The sequence below is a fragment of the Neopsephotus bourkii genome, unplaced genomic scaffold, assembly GCF_033783945.1.
Source record: "Neopsephotus bourkii isolate Nb327-2 ecotype Australia unplaced genomic scaffold, CSIRO-AGI_Nbou_v1 NB_1820, whole genome shotgun sequence".
In the NCBI taxonomy this organism is placed as follows: Eukaryota; Metazoa; Chordata; class Aves; order Psittaciformes; family Psittacidae; genus Neopsephotus; species Neopsephotus bourkii.
This window is the reverse complement of record NW_026902293.1, coordinates 499,864-518,753: the sequence shown is the minus strand read 5'-3', so window position 1 is coordinate 518,753 and position 18,890 is coordinate 499,864. Positions and strand designations below refer to the sequence as shown.

General features: G+C 36.5%; 1 protein-coding gene across 5 annotated transcripts in view; it reads left to right on the top strand.

The window, feature by feature from the left end:
* Positions 1-18,890, top strand: part of ST18 (ST18 C2H2C-type zinc finger transcription factor) — a 170,516-nt gene that overhangs the window by 74,662 nt on the left and 76,964 nt on the right. Inside the window, exon 1 of one of the 5 annotated variants that reach the window (XM_061343077.1) lies at positions 1,354-1,483. The exons of 2 other annotated variants lie outside the window; for them this stretch is intronic. Coding sequence is in view for 2 of the 3 variants with exons in the window: in XM_061343072.1 (XP_061199056.1) it covers positions 18,860-18,862 (3 nt within the window). In the remaining variant the exon portion in view is untranslated. Of the gene's footprint in view, positions 1-1,353; positions 1,484-18,825; positions 18,863-18,890 lie in introns of those variants that run through there. 2 more of the 5 variants (XM_061343072.1, XM_061343074.1) reach the window with 2 other exon arrangements.

The following is an 18,890-nucleotide window of genomic DNA, read 5'->3' as shown; positions in this document are numbered from 1 at the left end:
AGGCTTTTGAAGCATGAGATGGTCAAGCTGCAAAGGCTTTTCTTCACCTTATACATAGGTAAATGTGTGCCTCAGCGTTTGCTGAGGGATACACAGGATGAGGCTGTTATCCTAAAACCAGTAAATAACTGCCAGTACCTTTTTTCAATGTTTCTGCTTGAGATGATGATTTCAGGAATGATATTTGGCTTTTCCCATTTCCTCTGTAGCCCATAGCTCACTGTGGTGGGTTTGTTGGATTTGCTATAAAGGTTCTGTTCGCACCCTGTGGGTTGGGTTAAGAATTAGGATTTATGCATTTACTTCTACTGTTGCATTGTTTATACAGCTTTGGTTTAGTTTTGATCCCTTTTTTTTTGCCTTTGAGGCTCTTCCACAGTGTCAGCTGCTGACTGATAGTAGGAGAACGGCCTCGTGGTGTGAATGAAAGGGACCTAGCGGTTGGTAAACAGAGATAAGGAATAAATAGAGCACAGGCAAAAGGAGATAGTTCTGTGGGAGCCCAGATTGCTGCCAGTCTGTTCAAGTGAGATGCAGTGCCTGTCCTTTTCCCAGATTAAATTAGTGTGCGAAATCTCCAGTGACCTCCTCCCCTTCTCCCCATACTCTTTAGCCAAGCTGAACAGCCTCTGCTGTAAAGTATTCATTTTATCCAGGGACAAGTTGGACAATAGAACTCTCCCTGTTACTTATGGACAGCTGTCGTGATTCATAGGGCTTTTCAGCATTTCATTTTTTGTAAGAGTTAAAAGGGTTTTACCTTGTAACTGACGAGGTTAGAAATGCAAAGACACCAGCCCTGAGGTTGCCTGTAGTAAGGAAGTTAATAAATAAATATCACCCACACACACACATATCCCCTCCCCAATGTGTGAAAGGCGGTGTATTTTGTTAGTGCTGCTCTTCTTATTTAAAGGGGTTTAATTGTGATAACGTGATTACACTGAAGCATGAACTGCATGGAGAAATTAACAAGCAGAGAAACAGTGATATGCAGGGCCCCCAAGGTTCCCTAAATTGAAGGTGACCAGTGCAAACCCAGTGAGTATCCTTTTCCCTTCTTTGCCCTTGTTTTTGCCTTCATCTCCTATCACTTTATTACCTGAAAATAACTCCCAGGAAAGAGTAAACCCTCATGAGACACCTCTGTGGTCCTGTATTTTTTTAGTGATTTACTGCAAATATATTCAGCATTTTGACTGATTAAATAGACCTTCTGCAACCTTGAGGGTCACTGTGTAGAGTATGTACATAGAAAATGCATCAGCCCATTGTACCCTGGCAGCTAATGAGATTGGTCGTTAAGTAAATGACACAAAGCCTACAAAAAAAGCTTAGCAGCTCACTAGAGTATCACAGAGTGTCCCTGCACACCACACAACGACACAAACAGTGGACTAACCTAGCCCACCCCTGCTTTATTCTACATCACTGCTTCCCTGATGTCAGCGTGAGAGGCAGAACAAAGGCTAAAAGGCACACGGTAAGTCAGTTTGACAATTATGCCCTAGGGAGAAAGTAGAGCAAATCTTAGCCTAACCATGGGGTTGAAAGTCCGTTTCTAGACAAGTAGGTCATAATGAAGGGATTCCGATGAAGGGATTCCCCCCCCCCCATCACTTCATGAAGGGGAGAAAAATGTCTCTGGAATCAAGGATGGGTTTGTTTCTTGTTTGTTTGTTTCATTTTCTCTCCGTCTGATTTGCCAGCTTGCAAAAGTTTGTGGAATTCTGAAAGTAATGTGAAACAGTGTGTTTTGTGATCTAGATATTGCAATTATAGCGTAATGGAATAAATATTCTTTGTAAGAACTGCCACACAATACGCACTGCCTCAGATGTACATCCACATCTGACAAACTTTGCAAACAGAAAGTTTCTTTTTACTTCTCTGTAAAATTCTGCTGAAAATGTGTTCTGTGTATGAATACACATTTAAATCCACTAGCCAGCTACTTACCCTCTTAAATACTTAGTACAGTTTTTACAACTATGCATATATAAATAAAGTTGTTACTGTAATTTGGGGGTGTTTTTTTTTAAAGCAGATTTTTACCTCCTATCTATCTCAGTGTTTTTTTTTATGTGAGCTGAAATTAAAAAGTTGAAGATTGCTGTTAAACAGACAATACTTATTTTCTTTGCACAGGAGCAAAATATTCAGCTGATAACTTAGAACAGCAGATGCCTTCTTGTGTAACCAGCAATAAAATCATTTCTAGCTGTGTTTCAGTTTAGTATCTTAGGTGTCTTTATTTTGCTGAAAAATGGCAACAGGAAGTTGCTAGAAAGTCTTGTTTGCATTGCTAAAATGTTTCTGTCTGCTTTGCACTCTAGAGGCTCAGGGGATCTTCGGTTCAAAATGGCATGATATTACTGATATTATTGCAAGATGCCTGTGTGAATTCAGTAATGCTTCTCTCCTCCTCCCCCCCCTGCCCCGCAAACCACTGAAAACCATATATTTTAAGAATGCTTTATCAAATGCAGACAGTTAAAGAAGTGGGGTTGATATAAGCCTGCGTTACGGTTGGTTTTGTGGTGTTTATTTTTGTTTTGTTTTATTTTGGAAGAGTTATTTAGCTCAGGAAAACTCTGGCCAATGCATGTGTACTTATATGTGTCAGGATAACCTGTGCACTTAACGAAAACTCTGCATAGGTCACAGAAGTCAGTTCATTGTGATATTTCACTTGCCCAGGGGCATACTTTTTACTGTATGGGCAATAAAAGTACCATCACAGCCTATAGGAACTGAGATAAAAGTGTAATATTTTAAGATATGCATTTGATGCTTCCTTGCAAAAGTGCATGTATCTATGCATATATGCAAATCGGCATGTACATAATTATATAAAATATGTACATAAGCAAAAAACTATGTTTGTCTATACAATATCCCAGTTCACTTCAACTTAGTATATATTAAGTAACAGTTATATCTGCTTTTGCATTTCAGAATAATTCCAACTTAGGAAATTTGATGAAGAAGTAAACAAACTTTAGTAAAATTTTGTGTTTAATTTTATTTCCCATGTTTTTAAGATGTGTGTATCTCATCAACACATTTTCCTTCTGTTACTTCAGAAAATATAAGATATGCGGGCATCAGAAAAAGAGCTTGCTTTCTTAGCTAAATCCTATAATTCATACCTAATTGCTAGATCAGCAGAGATTTAGTAAGCTATAGAGTTACACAAAGTTTTGTTAGGAACTTTGTAATTAATTGTAAGTTTTTGGGTCATTTTAGCAGGTAAGAATTTGAGGATATTTTATGTTCAGGTGCATTAGCACATCTTTTTAAAAATGAGCATATCCCTATCACATTCATCATGGGTTTTATATGTCTATGTGAATGAGAATAAAGGGTATTTTAGCATTTATTACAATAATGATTAAGTTCAGCAGTCCTTTATCCTATTAAAAGAAGAGAGCGATTTTATAGGGGTAAAACACATGCAGCAGAGATAAAAAAAATCATACTGCTACTGTAATCTGACAGGTGGAGCCACAGTGAGTTTCAGTTTTTTTTATAACTTCATTGTATTTTTTCTTGTCTGTAATTTCTTTGGTACTCTTAAGAGAAAAGACGGCTTGATTTCTGATAATTAATGCTGCTCATCTGACCTACCTGATAAACTGTATAACACACCAGATTTTCAGAAACCACTTTTCAATAGACTTTTGGGACCTTACAATCCAGGGCCTTTGCACGTATCTTTGTGCACAGTTCCAGGGTACAACAGTGTGAGTTGTGCATGTGGATCTGAAGAACTTTATGGCATTACACTGTTGATTTGAATGGTTCTAATTCAGGTTTTGCATGCTTATGGATTTTCAAGACAGTAACCCCAAAATATCTGATATTCCTGATAAGCAAGTATCTCTAGGGTCAGTCACAGACAATCTTCCCAAAGGTCTCTGTCTCCCCAAAAGAAAACATATCAATAACATACAGAGTCAACTTTATACTTTAGCACATCCATATCTATACGGAGCATCTAGACCAAAATCTATCTGATACTCAATTGTTTAATTGAGTATATATACACGTAACTGGGACTGAGTTGGTTCTTGTAGTTTATGTTCGCATAGTTGTGGATTATTAAAAACTGCATAAGCAGAATTTTAATTATCTTGAATCACTTCAGACTAAAGACACTGTTTAACTACTGGTAAAAAAAGATTGTCTTCCTCTTAACTTGTTTTAGTGCTTGCATAAAACCTCTTTGGAGAAGAATCACTCTCATTTATGTTCATAGAAGACTTCTATTAATACTAGCAATTTTTGTCTTTCTAAATGACAGATTTCTGGTTCAAAAAAGGTGATGATAACCTAACAGTGAAATTTATGATGAAAAAGAGGCTTACCTTCTTGGGTAGGTGAACACTGACAAGAGCATTCATACATGAGTGATTCTACTGAGGTGAGGTCAATATCTCACTTCAATACAGTAAAGCAGGCGTGTAACGGTTTTCAAGATGAGGGGTTTATTGATTTACTTAATTAAATTCAGGTAACATTTTGCTAGCTCACTTTTCAGGTTTGGTTTCATATGTTAACTTTTCCCTTTGTTAAGGAACTTTGGTTAAAAGGAGCTAGCTTTTCATTTAAAGGCATGTACTTGAACTCTGCTTCATGAGGCACTAGATTAAAAAAAGAAAAAAAGCTTTAGAACTTTTCCAAAATATGTTTTCATGTGAGGACTAGAAATCCCAATTTGTTCTTAACAATGTTTCTTCAGGTGATAGGAAAAGTCACTAGGTCAGCTCTCTAAGTCTCAGGGGAAAATTTGACACCTTCAGTGTACGTCCCCCCTGCAGCACATGTACAGCAGCTGGATTGACACAACATAGTTGTAATGGCTCCAAAGGCACCGTTATGGACTATCAGGTCAATAATCTTTATGCTAAGAAGGATTTACATGATACAGAGCAACGGCTTTGTCATTTCTGAAGCAAAAATCTGCTTTTTAATGAATATTGAAATACTCTTCACATCAGAGGTATTACAGTACTTAAAAAACCCCAACACACATACCTTCTTCCAATAAGAGTCTATATTTGAATGTTTGAACAAAATAAATGTTAAAATACTGTAGGTACACAGCTACAGTATCCCAAAGAGAGACTTTTCTGAAAATGTTCTTATTACTGCTTTCACATATTTTCTTCTTCGCTGCAGTAGAAGTGTGTAAAATATTTTCATCCTGTCTTCAAAGATCATTTTTATGATGCAGACCAGAAATAGATTGGGCTTAGGGGGCTTTTTGGTTGTTTTGTTTAATTTTTCTCCTGTGTGATTTTCTCCTACTTCAGGCAGAAGTTTGACACAAACTAACACACAGAATATAAATCTTGTTACAAAAGTAAGTTTGAAAGTAAGGACAGTGGTCATAGGAATCCAAGGTTGTGATTTTTGTCTTAATTTATTTTCTTTTCTATAATTCAACGTCTTATGATTTAAAAAAAAAAAAAAAACAAACAACAGCCAAACCTCAGAACATTTAATAAATTTCCCGCATTTTGGAGAAAAGCATTTTCTTCCTTAATAAGGTGGTTAACTCAGCTTGCATACAAGATATGGAAAGTCACAAAATCCTAAACAGGAAGAATGATCATCATAGTAAAAATTAAGAGGCTGAGTACACAACATTTTCATTCTATCTATCTATCTATCTATCTATCTATCTATCTCTAACATTTTATAAAATTAAACACCATTTTGAAGTATGGGTCTGATGGGAATCATCCTGTATATAAGCATTCGATATTTAGTGAACAAAGTGCAACTGAACACATAAATCACTCTAAATAATATTGATACTTGTTCAGAAGAAACACATATTTAAGGCTCAAGTATATGGTCAAGCTACTTTATGGAGAGCTTTCCTATCATATTTGTGAGAAACAGTAGTGTCTACCAAAAGGGTTAAAGAAAATGCATTCTGTTGCATCTGCTTACTAAATCCCTTACTTTAGTAGAAATTCAAATTTTGTAAAGATTATTCGTTTTATTGATGCATATAATTATAATCACAAGCCATCTGCTGATTTGGCAGGCATGGTTAAAATTCTCTAACTCTCATAACCTTTCAAGTACAGTGCCCTTGGGACTCTATTTCACTTTTATATTTTGGAAAACATGTAGGGACAAACAAGAGAGGTCATCTGTCGAAAGTCAGACCTGTAAAACCTTAAAAGAATAAAGATCATGATGACTGCTCTTGTTTTAATAGCAAAGAAAGTATTTTCTATTTTATTTCTGACTTCAGGAAGGATTATACTGGTTTCCATCATGCACTTTGGGAATTTGAATTTTTTCTAGGGATTAAAGCTCTCTCCTAGCACTCCTGGGATCTGGGTTCCAAGTCCAAACTAGAAGAACAAATATTGTTCTTTTTGGTTGTCACAGGTGAATTATACATATTTGACCTTGTCCTTAATTTTTCTTTCCATGCTATTTCCATTACATTTCTATTTGAAATGTTTTAATGAACACTATTCTGTTTCTTTTTTTTTTTTTTTTTCAGAACTTAGTTGTATTGCATTTCACAGAGAGGCACCTACCACTTATTTAGCTTTCACCCATGAAGCTCAAAAGAGAATTTTAATTTAGAGGGCTACATACAGTAAGATATAACATGAGTGGCTAACTTTCTTTGCCTTTATGAATGTGTGCCTTTATTTATATTAGCCAAACATTGACTGGTGGCTAGCCACAGTTCCAAATGTTTGGGCTTTTTGCCTATGAGAACAATTCCTTGTGTCCTTCACCATGCTTAGCCAAACTATTTTATACTTGACAATTCTTTCTTTTTTTAATCTTTGTCGTTGTTGTTCTGTTACATGTGGTGTTACTGTGCTGCTTCTAGCAGAAAACGTCCACAGGAGAGGAAAAATAATCTGGGAGATATTTTCTCTGTCATAATACAAAAATTATCTCATTTCACTAATTTGTAAGGTATTATCAAAGCTCTGAATTAAGATAAAGGGTGTTTTAGAAAGAAAACAGAATAAGGTGGAAAAACATGAGGCAGAATGGGATAGTCCAGTGACTTCCTGATATTAGCAGAATGCAAAGACAATCATCCCTCAACAGAACTGTCCTGCTGAATATAGTATTGATGTGTATCTTGCAGAAACAAAAGATGTAACTCACTTCTGTTTAATTAGTGTATCTGAAGGCCTGTATATAACATGCATGCTGCTTTACTCCTTTTGGAGGTTTGATTCTCACCCTGCACCCTCATTATGACAAGCAGGAGGGAAATGCACATGTTTGAAAGTGTCTTCACAGCTGAAACTAAGGAAACAGGCCGAGAGTAGCTCTGGTTTATTTCACAACCAATTAAGTATGACATCTGTTGAAACTCAGGAAATAAGTCTCCCTTCCCCCTGTTCATATACTTACTTAAGCTGCCAGTCTTTTGTTTGGATATACCGAATTTTACTCGCAAGACCTTTTTTTTTTTTTTTCTTCTTTTAGTAAACACACTAAATAAAGAAAATGACATAAAGGCTGATTTTTTTGCAAAAGTAGGTTTCACTGAGTGTGTGTGAAAAAGCCCTGCTTGACTCACAAATCAAGCAAATAATTGTGTCAATAGTTCTTTGCCTAAACACTCACCTTCCATGCTGAAAAAATAGGACACATTTGTTCCAGTCAATGTAGGCACTATTACATTTTCATTTTTTAAAATCTGGCTCTTTTTGGCTCCCAAGGCCCAGCAAAAGTTGCTAGAAGGAATATGGACTTTAATTTCTTTAATTTTATGGTAGAAAATTTGGCACAGAACAGAAGACACCAAAGTAGGGCAGGCTAAAAAAAACATGTTGGTTGTTTAAAACAAACAAACAAACAAACAAGCAGAATTAAATGCAGAGCCACTGTCACTGGAGATATTGGTTTTCTCAAGTATACAATAGCTCATAGTAAACCAAGCAAAAAACACAGGTAAACTTCAGTAGCAAACTCAGACTTAAGAAAACTACAGTATTCAGCATCAGAAAATAATAGTTCAAGTTGAGAGACACTTCCCATTATTAGACATTAATCCATGGGATGCATTTATTTTTCAGAAACTTCTACTGCTTCATAAAACACTGTCCAATACTAATATTGAAAATATGGTATTTCAGTCCATATCAACACCCAGAGTTCAGTTTTCCTCTGTTGTGCTTGGAACTTGATTATTTTAATTCTTCTATATCTAGATAAAGAAATATTTGCCATGACCTTTTTTTTTCTCTGCCTGTTGACACTGTATTCTCCTGTGTCTCTGAAGCCACACTCTTCATAGGAAAGCTGTGGCTAACTCTCCTTTTCTTTAATTTACACCATCCACTAGTGCTCCCTTTTATTTGTTCCTCAGCTTCATTTTGTTTGCCAGTTCTTCCTAACGAGGGCTGGCACTGTCTTCGTTCCTGGAGGATGGTTCCCTACTTTATTTCTTTTGCTTTTTCATCCCTATTTTAAAATACAGCTCAAAGCTGTACGAGTTATTTAAGCTCTAAGATGATGCTCAGCAATTGCTGTAGGTTCCTTGGTTAGAAACCCTCTGGTGAAATATCAAGTGTGCACAGTAGAGGTGTCTAGACCTGAGCCAGTCGTCCAAATTCTCTTTATAGTCAGTATAAACAAAAAGACATTTCTTGGATGCAATTCACCTCACCCTGAAGTAGAGGTATGAAGATCACACCCCACACATCTATATAGCAGCAGAAATGCCTACAGGTTTCCTATAGGCTACCCAGAGATGATGGGAAGCCAGCAGTTATTACTCAGAAATACGTATCTACGTTTCAGGCATGTGAAGGTAGTGAGGTGAATCCTGTCTTTTCTGTACAGTCTACAAACTTCTAACGGAGAGCAGAAAACAAAACTGAATATTGCTGTGCAGTTCAGAGGACCAAATTTTGCCCCTGAAATGTGATATTTACGAAAGAGAAGGGGGGCAATTCCCTGCTTTTCTTAGAAGTCTTTATATGTACTTTCAGAAAAGGATTTCTTTTCTCAAAACTAATTATTGAAAAATAAGAAAGATAGATAGAAAGAAATTGTCTGTAAAGATTTAATGATATCTATTAATTTCAAAATGCAGTAGAGATTTCTACATTAAGCCAGCTGGATCTTTTGAACACTGCTGATCGAAACATTTCCAGACTCAGCTCCACATTCTGTTTCTCCTGTTGGTCTCTACTTGAGCTCTGCAGGCTCATGCAGTAGTGCCTTTGTGATTTCTTTCTCTCAGCTTTCACGACTGTTTCTCAAGCTTCAACGTAATAGAAGAATAAATGAGATGATGGTTTTGCACTATATCCATGAGTGATTACAGCGATTCAGTGTTCCTCATGCTATCATAAAAACTACAAGCAAGCTTTCAATTCAAAACTTCAGTTGCTGTGCATCTTTTTTATAGATATCAATTATTGCTTTCCATGTTTGAAGAGATTTGATGACACAAATTTTGATTTTGGGGGGATTATTTATTTTATCCATAGCTTTAGCACATAGGTGTGGGTTTTTTTTAAACAAATCTTCATCTTTTAAAGCTCTAGGGACAGGTTCACAGAGTTTCATCAGATTGTGAGATGAAGTGCTTAAATTGTATTTCTAAGCAAGCAACTCAGAATTTCTTCAGGAATCAGAGCTGGATGGATCTCCATTAAGCTGTGCTAACCCTTACGTAGTGGATGGTCCCTGTGGAACATCATGTAGCTATATACTACCCTAATTTATACCATGAGAGGCACAGGCTGGCCTTGGAAGCAGGGCTTCATAGCTAGGTCTCTGTCAGTCCTTTGCTTTTCCATACTCTTTCCCTGAGGGGAGCATAGCCACAGCAGTAAACTCTGCTGTAAGATTACGTTCAGCTTGATCTAATTTTATAACAACAAGTTTTGCAAAAGGTTAGTAACTTTTTGTCTCCAGTAGCACTTTCACAGATGAGACTTCAAGTCAACGAAAATCATGCCCAAAATTGTGGGCATGAAAAGTTCATTACAGTATAAATTGACACCAGTTCAATAAACATAACTCTTTAGACTGATTTAACATTTATCCTGAAAATCTTAACCTGCTCAGATATAATATTCTCAGAATTTTCTTCCCAACAATCAACATTTTATTGGCTGCCATTAAAAAGTGCCTTCTTAAATATCCCTAAATCTTTTTGAGTAGCTTGAGAAAATAAACAGCTTTGGCCCTGAATATTTTGGACCCAAAGTTATTTATAGCACCAATATTAGGAATACCTCTTATTTTTATTTTTATTTATGTGAATATTGTGCTACCAGGTCGGGATCACAGGGAATAATACTGTCATATTGAAGAAGTGGAAGTTGCTTTCAGCCTCAAACAACAGGTTAAGCATTGTAGACACATTTCAAATTATGTAGCTTGCTTCCCTATATATTTGTGGGGTTTTGGTATTTGTTGTGTGATGATTCTTATCTTTCAATTTAGAAACTGCACAGTTCTTTTGATGATATTTTAAAAATAATCAAGCTTTTTAGGTGGACACAGTCTGGAAAATAGGATTTTTGACCCTAAATTTGTTTTGAAGATACCATTTAGTTTGCCTTCTCCCTCCTGAATCTCCAAGAGGGATCTGCATAGTAGACTATCACCAACCCCACTGGCTCTCTAGAGAAGCTGTCTTCTAGCATCCCAGCTGCTTCAGTGTACAGCATGAAGTCTATCTCTAGCAGCGAGACAGTAAGCCTTGTTACTGACGGCTCAAGTTAAGCAGACTGCATCTCAGGAAAGGGTGAAACTCAGTCCAAGGGGTTAAGTTTTTATATTCACTAAATGGAGGTGACTTGTTCCCTGTTTTCCTGCCTGTGGATGAAGAAGGCATAATCTTGAGAACTCAGGAAAAGACAAGCCACTAACACATGAAGACCGTTGAGTAGATGGAAAATGCCCATGCTATCCCTGAGAATTCTTCCTTTAACATTAAGAGTGAGATAGTGTATTGGAAGAAGGAATAGTCTTCCTTCTATTCTCTAAAGTCTCCCTTCTCGAGAAAAGAGAGAAACTGAGACAAAATGGACATTACGTAACACTTTTCGCTGGCCTGAGCTGGGTGGTCAGAGGTTTCTGTGAATCGTTAAGCCCAGTTAATGGATCTTCAGGAAATTCGCTTTCATATAAAATTACAACACTGAACAGAATTGATTCTAATAAAGCAATAAATATCTCTTTTAAAAGACTATAATTCCACAGCTCACATTTTCTCATTGCTTAATGTCTGAGGTTGTCAACATAGCTTACACAATTTCAGGTGCCCAAGAGAAAGGTGGTTAGCTATAGCGACGTTCAAAGGAAATAATACTACTCCTTTTCCAGTTGACTATTCAAGTAATTCTTTGAAATCCCATGGTGGTTTTGCCTTGGTATATTCAAAAGCAAATTTATCATATTTTGAGATGCCAGTCCTGCAAGGTTAATCTGGACCTGGAAAGCTGAAGTTTCTTCATATTTCTTCTTTCTTCATATTTCTTCTTTCTTCATATTTCTTCTTTCTTCATATTTCTTTCATATTCAATGATCGCATTCCTGCCTTAGATTTTTCAGTCACCACTATCTCATATGACAGCTAGCAAGGAATTCAGCCTCAAAAAAATATCTTCATGAACAAGCCTGTTGCAGATACAACTGCAAGTAGTTTAGCTCATTCTCACATAACATGTACTGTGTTGTGTCCCTATGGTGTATGGTGAAAATTTACTTTCTGTACTAACAGCTACAGATCTCACTCCTAGGAAATCTGCTCAAATCAGGGCAACATCTATATAGAAAGCTTTAGCATAGAATCATGTTTTGAAGACCGTGCTAGCTTAGAGTCCTGCCTTCAGTTATATGAAAACCAAGCATTTTCTGATTGTTGACCCAAACAAGCTCTGTCACATTGACTGTCTTTAACAACAGCCTTTGAAGCCTCTCAATGGAAAGCTGGAATAACCAATAGTGAGTAACTGTAGGTGCTCACTGCTGCCCTGGAGGAAAACACACTCTTAATTTCTTGACAATAAAAGGCACGAACTCCCTCCCTGTTAAAAAAGTTAGACTTTCCAAATACCCCTTAGGTTTTTTAAAGCCCTTTAAGAGGATATATATAAAAATTATATATGATGATTAGATTGGATATAAGAAGGAAATTCCTTCCTGTTAGGGTGGTGAGGCACCGGAATGGGTTGCCCAAGGAGGTTGTGAATGCTCCATCCCTGGCAGTGTTCAAGGCCAGGTTGGACAGAGCCTTGGGTAATATGGTTTAGAGCGAGGTGTCCCTTCCCATGGCAGGGGGGTTGGAACTTGACGATCTTAAGGTCCTTTCCAACCCTAGCTATTCTATGATTCTATGATCAGTCTTGATCTTTTACAGCTATAAACATTATACCCTGTTCACCCTTGCTAGAAAATTATGTTCTATTTACTTGTTATTGAATTACCTTCTAAAATTATGTGAAAACATTAGCAGGTTACTGAAAGCTTTAGATCATTGTCTCATTAGAGTTTGCCATGAAAATAATGCAAACTCTTTCCTTAAATGCATTAATTTTTGCACAACTATCTCTTCTACTCCTTAAGACAACATTTTATAAAGAATAAATAAACATCCTCAACTAACAATCAGGTAAGAGAAGACAGATAGCTACATGGATCTAATCTTCCTTATATAAACTATTATGCAATAGAACAAAACAATGAATTTTCATTATTTTTTGTGTCCTTAGGTTTCTACTTTTGTTTATTAACTCAGTAAATTTCAGAACATGGTGTTGATCTGAAAATTACAGTTGTTTCCATGAAAAGGGACATGGGAATGGAAGGAATTTTATGTATTTTTTTAAAAACTGCTTTGCAAATTCTTTGCACAACAAACCTCGCCAATATGTAAACAGGGCTCCAGCTACTGTGTTTGTCCACAGCTAGAGCTACAGATGAACACAGTGTAGTTGTGTGATGACAGGAACAGCTGACTCATTAGTAGAGAGCAGTGAAAGGTAATTAACCCTGGGAAAAGTACAGCTGCCATGCGAGCTGTTCCTTTCTGTAGGATCTGATTAGAAATTAGTGTTAAACCACTGATTCTTTAAAAAAATGTCATTGATAATTCACTTTCTCTCTCAGGTGTGGCCCCTAAAAGAGGACTAAGATAGAGCTGGTGTACAAAAGCTCTTCTATCTAAAAAAGGCCTTTTCTGAGAGAAGTACACACCTGTTTGGCTGCTTTTGGACCTTTTTTAACCATGAATATTGTCCCAGCTTTGAATGCTTTAAGGACACCCTTGCGGTGTATGGCCAGTGCAAAGAATGCATTGTCAAAATGATTTAAGGTAAAACATCATTGGTTACCATAATGGCACTTTTAGTGAGGGAGATTAAAACTCACAGCTACTACTTCTTGTGTCAGGACATAGTTCTGATGCAAAATGATGCAGATCTCCTCAAAAGAAAACAAAAATCTGTCTCCTGGGGTAGATGAGCACAGGATATGAAAAAAAGAATTATCCCCTGAGCATGAAAGCCACCCCCCAAGCCCATCCCTTTTTCCGCACATGTCTTGGCATTTGAGGTGCCAACAGGAGAGGCAGAACCCATGATTTAATGTGACATCCAAACAACAAGCCAGTCTATGACATATATATTCAGACACCTGATACAGGGCTACTTATCAAGAATGACATAGCTATCAACTATAATGGCTAAATTTCATTAATGTGCTATTGGAATTTCTAAATGCTCTTTATTATTTACAGTTGTATTCAAAATAATTTTTAATCATCTTATTTTGCAAGATCTTCTGGCCAGGACTGTATCTTTGTATGCCTGTGTGATTAATATTAAGTGTATGTGAGTGCTTTCACATGCAAATTGCATGTATTATTGAAGTCCATGAGAATGTTCTGGGTGTTTTCAATGGAGCCAGGCTTCAACTAGGGAGTCTGAAGAGTAACTGCATTTAAAATGATAAAGTTTGTATAACAACTCTTTATAGGATTATATTTTTCATTTTGCTTAAGTCAAATTTGCTGAAATGGGATGAGTAATGGATTAGTATTGTTTTACCAGTATACATTAATATTACAAAGATATTTTTCTGTAGGGTTATTTTTAATTCAGTATTGTTTAATGGTACAATGGACCGTTTTCTTACAATACATCTAATATGCTCCCATTGAAAGAAACTTTTCTCTTTCAGTTTCTTTTAAATAAAATCTGGTGCTTACCAGGTATGATATTTGAACTTCATGTCACCATGAACAGAAGTTTATATATATATATATAATACGTATATATATATAAACATACAAACACCTTATTGATATTTTTAACACTGAAAACAAAACCACTCAAAGCAAAGTGGTTAAAGTTATTTTCTAGGAGAAAATTTCTCTTCATAGGGAAACAAGTGAAACAGTTTTTTAAGACAAAGATCTGGCATGCCAAGAGTACAGTGATCTCTGGATTGCAAATAGAATAGAAATGTGTTTAAATTTCTTTTGCCATTCATCATGCATTACCTATTACCCATTCTTCTCAGAACTGTCCTTTCTATTTGTTCAGGGTCTTTTGGGGTTTGTTTGTTGTTTGGTTTTTTGTTTGGTTTTTTGGTTTTTTGGTTTTTTTTTAGTAAAAACACTTGAAGAGAAAAAGGAAACAATATTTTTCTTGGAAATCTCAAGTAACAGCATAGGCTTGAAGTATCAGGTTGGGCTTCAGAGGAAGTGAAAGGATGAGCAAGCTATTAAATTGATGAACGCATGAGGATGAAAATAATATTCACTACCTTAAAGCATGGTTAGAAATGCACAAAAGCACTTCACATCGCTCTACATCGTTATACTCCTCTAGCTGAAAGGTGAAGAGACTTGCTGAAGGTCACAGAACAGCTCAGTGGCAGAGGCAGGAAGAGAGTTCCAAAATTCCTTTTTTTTTCCCCAGTTATTAGCCATGGTTCCTCCTGTTTATGCCTCTAGCAGAAGACAGGTGCTATTTTAAGAAAAAACTTCATCCTTCTCCGTAATCATACAAGGGTCTAAAAAGAGACTTTAAACTGCCATCCCTGGTGCCGCTGCCCTCTAAACATAACTTTGATCCCCCTTTTCATTGCTCCACACAGCTGACCCAAATATTCATTGAGCAAAACTTTTCATAAGAAGTCTGTCCCACTAAACTTTTCACATGCGTGTTGGTATCTGACAACTTTTAATTTATTTTTTTATATATATTTTACTACTTTGATTTTCAACATGCTATTTTTGTTCTTGGTTTGTTTTTCCCTGTGCTCTTCAGCATGTTCCCAGGATCTCCAAGGGCAGTGCATAGTGCAAGCAAGCCCCAATATCTTTAGCAGTTAGGGTCATTACAAGTCTTTTAGATGGTGGCAGACTGTACTTCACATGGCACTCTTGAAGTTAATGAACATATGTGATTTGCATGTTGAGGGAAGGCACACTTCTTCCCTTTGTGTGACTTTCCCTTTCTTGGGACATGTCTGTCATGCTTAATGAAGAGACCTTGTTCAGAAAGGGGAGGATGAATGCATAGGGTAGCAGAATGGTAGTTATATTTCTTTTTATAAAAACAGTTTGCATTTTTAGGTTCATTGTTCCTTTTGACTCCATGTCAGAGTATGTTCAATGAGCTAATTAGCTGTAGGTTTTGTTCAATATAAGAACTGCAATGTCCTGATTCTGGGTATTAAATCATTCCCCCAAAAGATTTGTCTGGAACAGTCAGAAATCACAGGGAAAGAATATAGCAACCTAGATTAAGCTTGTAGGTATTTGAGAAGTAACCACTTTTACTTGAATCTAATCAGCTTCAGCACTTCTGTAGAGGTTCAATGAAATTATAACAACACCCCTGTAAAATCACCCTTCAAACCCACTGATTCATGTAACTAGCTTGCCCGAAACAGTGTACAGTACAAGGGCTGTAGTAGTGGTGGCTAATAGCAGGTGTGTAGCAACACCACAACTGGACCAGGGTCTTTCTGGTGTTGAAGAAAGTTATAGCAGAGTAATTAAAATGACACAATTTCATAGTTCTTAGTTAGACTGATCTGTGTGCTCAGGCGTCTCCCACTGGCCTCAATCCTGAAACTACTGAGCACCCCTTTGATAAGCAGAGCATAGATGAAGTCAATGGCAGCCGTGTTCCCCCAAAGTACCTCACAACAGAGATGACTCCAGGCAGGGAAAGTCATCCAGGCTGAAAAACAGTAAACATGTTTTAAAAGAAAACAAACCCTGTGTTCCAGAGTCAATGATGCGTGCTCTTTGAACTTTCTTTTAAAATTGCTCTGAAATCATAAGGTTGTTATGGTGTGGTTTTACTCAAAATAATGCATATCATTGTAACACAAGCCTTGAAGTTAAGTGGCTACTTTAATGAAACATAGTTACCATAGTTACAGCAGCAGAACAGAGAATAACTTTTAGTTCTTTTGAAGCTATGAATTAGTTTAAAAAGGGGAAAAAGAAAAAAACAGGCATGCAGAAGTTTATTATTCAGTGTTTCATGCCTGATCAGCTCTAAAAAAGAAAAACTCTCCCTAGACTAGGCTATTAACATTTTCCAACTGAAATCTATAATTGCCCATCAACAAACACAAAATTGCATTTCAACAGTTCAGTATGTCTATTTCCATTTTTTCTTTTTTTAATCCCATTTTTTTCCCCTAAAGAAACACATTTTTCCAAATTTCTGTTTTCAGCTTTTTTTTTTTTTTTTTTTTTTTAATAACGGACACTTTACAGCATATTGGTTGGGAAAAAAAAAAAAAAAAAAAAAAAAAAAGTCCTAAAGGCAAAAGTACATTGATAAACACAAATCATGAAAACTATGGTCTAGCTCTGTTATTCGTTATAAACACTATCTTAAGGCTGATGAGAGGGGAGTGAGAATTTGTCATAGTGAAGGTGTCTTCTAGGACCAGCTTTCTTGTTTTTCAGTTTAGCATTGAAATGTGCTCGATCCCTGAAGCGTTAATGGAGGTCACTGCTGTTACTCTCCTGTACCGTGTCAAAGCAATGGAGTTCCTACTTAGTTGACTATTGAGAAACAAAATGATGTTCATTCCAGTATATCACCTTCAGCTTATGCGCCTCAAGAGCAGTGGTGATTAACAGGACTTTTACAAAGTTTCTGTGTAGTTACAAGGACAGCTTCAATCTTCTGTCATTTTTTTGCATTAGCTATGATTATGCTTTTACCACCAAAATGCATTTATTTTAAAGGTAACAATACAGACTCAGAGAATAGCTTATGTTTCATCTATATTTATCAGCACTCACTGTACATTTGTGTCTTCATTACCAGGAAATATTAAGGGACATTGTGCCATCTATTCCTGTTTACAGTTTATTATGCAGAGATAGGAAACACTTAGCATGTAAAATGAATGTAGAAATTATTCCTGGATAGAAACACGGACATTTCCCACTCGTTGGCTCTTTCTCCTCCATCACCGGATCAGAGTGTAATTGTCAGTAATCAGGCCTGCTTGCTGCTGATAAAACCACTCTGAATGCTAGCAGCCTTCTTTGTGTGATGACTCAATTATTCCAGAAGTGCCTCATCAAATCTGCCCCATCAGCTGGGCTAATAAATAAGGAGAAGAAACTGGCCCCCCAAAGCAAATTATAAATCCATTTGCATTAACCATTTCACTGGTCCATGATCTAGGCAGAAATAAGCATGGCAGATTGTGTTAAGCTTATTTGAATATGTTTATAATGTTTACAGCATGCAACCTTTTTTTTTTTTTTTTTTTTTTTCCAAAGGTGTTGGAATTATCGGTCATGAATAGCATCTAAATGCAGTTATGTTAATTACAGCAAAGCCTCAGGCATCTTTGAGGAACAGTTTGTTGCTTAAACCAGGTGAAAGTTAAACCCTTCTGCTAGGTGGAATACGATCTTGTACATGGCATTGGAATTACTGCCATGTTTAAAAGACAGGATGAGTGCACGAGATGTGATTTTACAGGTACTGGAAGGACAACTACCTGTGTTAACAGGCTGTCTGCACTGGTAACATGACATGCTCTTCATATCATAGTATAGGTAAGTAAGAAAGATAAAGTTTAGCATTATACTTGGGGAAAGAAAATACAAGTTGAAACAGCAATAATTGTGATTCATGTGTACTATGTACCTAACGAAACAAGAGGAAAAAGGAGTACTTTGCCCTAAGGGAATTCCTTTGTGAAGCTCAAATTGTATAAAAGATGATGTTTCCAAGTAGACTGCTTCAGATTTCCAAGGCTGCCCATGTAGTAGCAGTGCAGTGAGCGTGTTACAGCGAAGCACTGGAAGGCCAAATAAAAGTCATTTATTTACTCATGTGCTGAACATCACACATGCACTTAAGGATCTCAGTGAGGTGACCCATAGGTTTGTGCAGAACTTCATGTGTAAGTTTACGTACTGCAATCTGTTCAGGATAAAGATCTGACTGCACTCAAGAGCTCAATATTATCTTCATTCATTTATAATGATATCTTTTGCTTTCACGTATAATACTAAATGCAAATACTAAATATCCTGTGTTACTTTATCTTGAGAAAGAGAAATCACTGTCTCTGTAGAAACACACAAAAATGATCAGGGCTCATATTGGTGACCACACTGGATTTGGTTTCCTTCCATTCTCAGTTAGCAAATCACAAACTATTGTGCTTGTTCGTTTTCATATTTGCAATATACCAACTAGTGAGGTGGTAAGTGGGAAAAAATCAGATTCGTCTGTTGGAAATGATATCCATTATACTTGAAAAAGTTTTTTTTGGTCTTTTACACAGCTTTGTGTACTGCAACTCTGACAGAGAATACAACCTCAGACTTATGGTGAGATAATTTGTTAATGTACAGTATG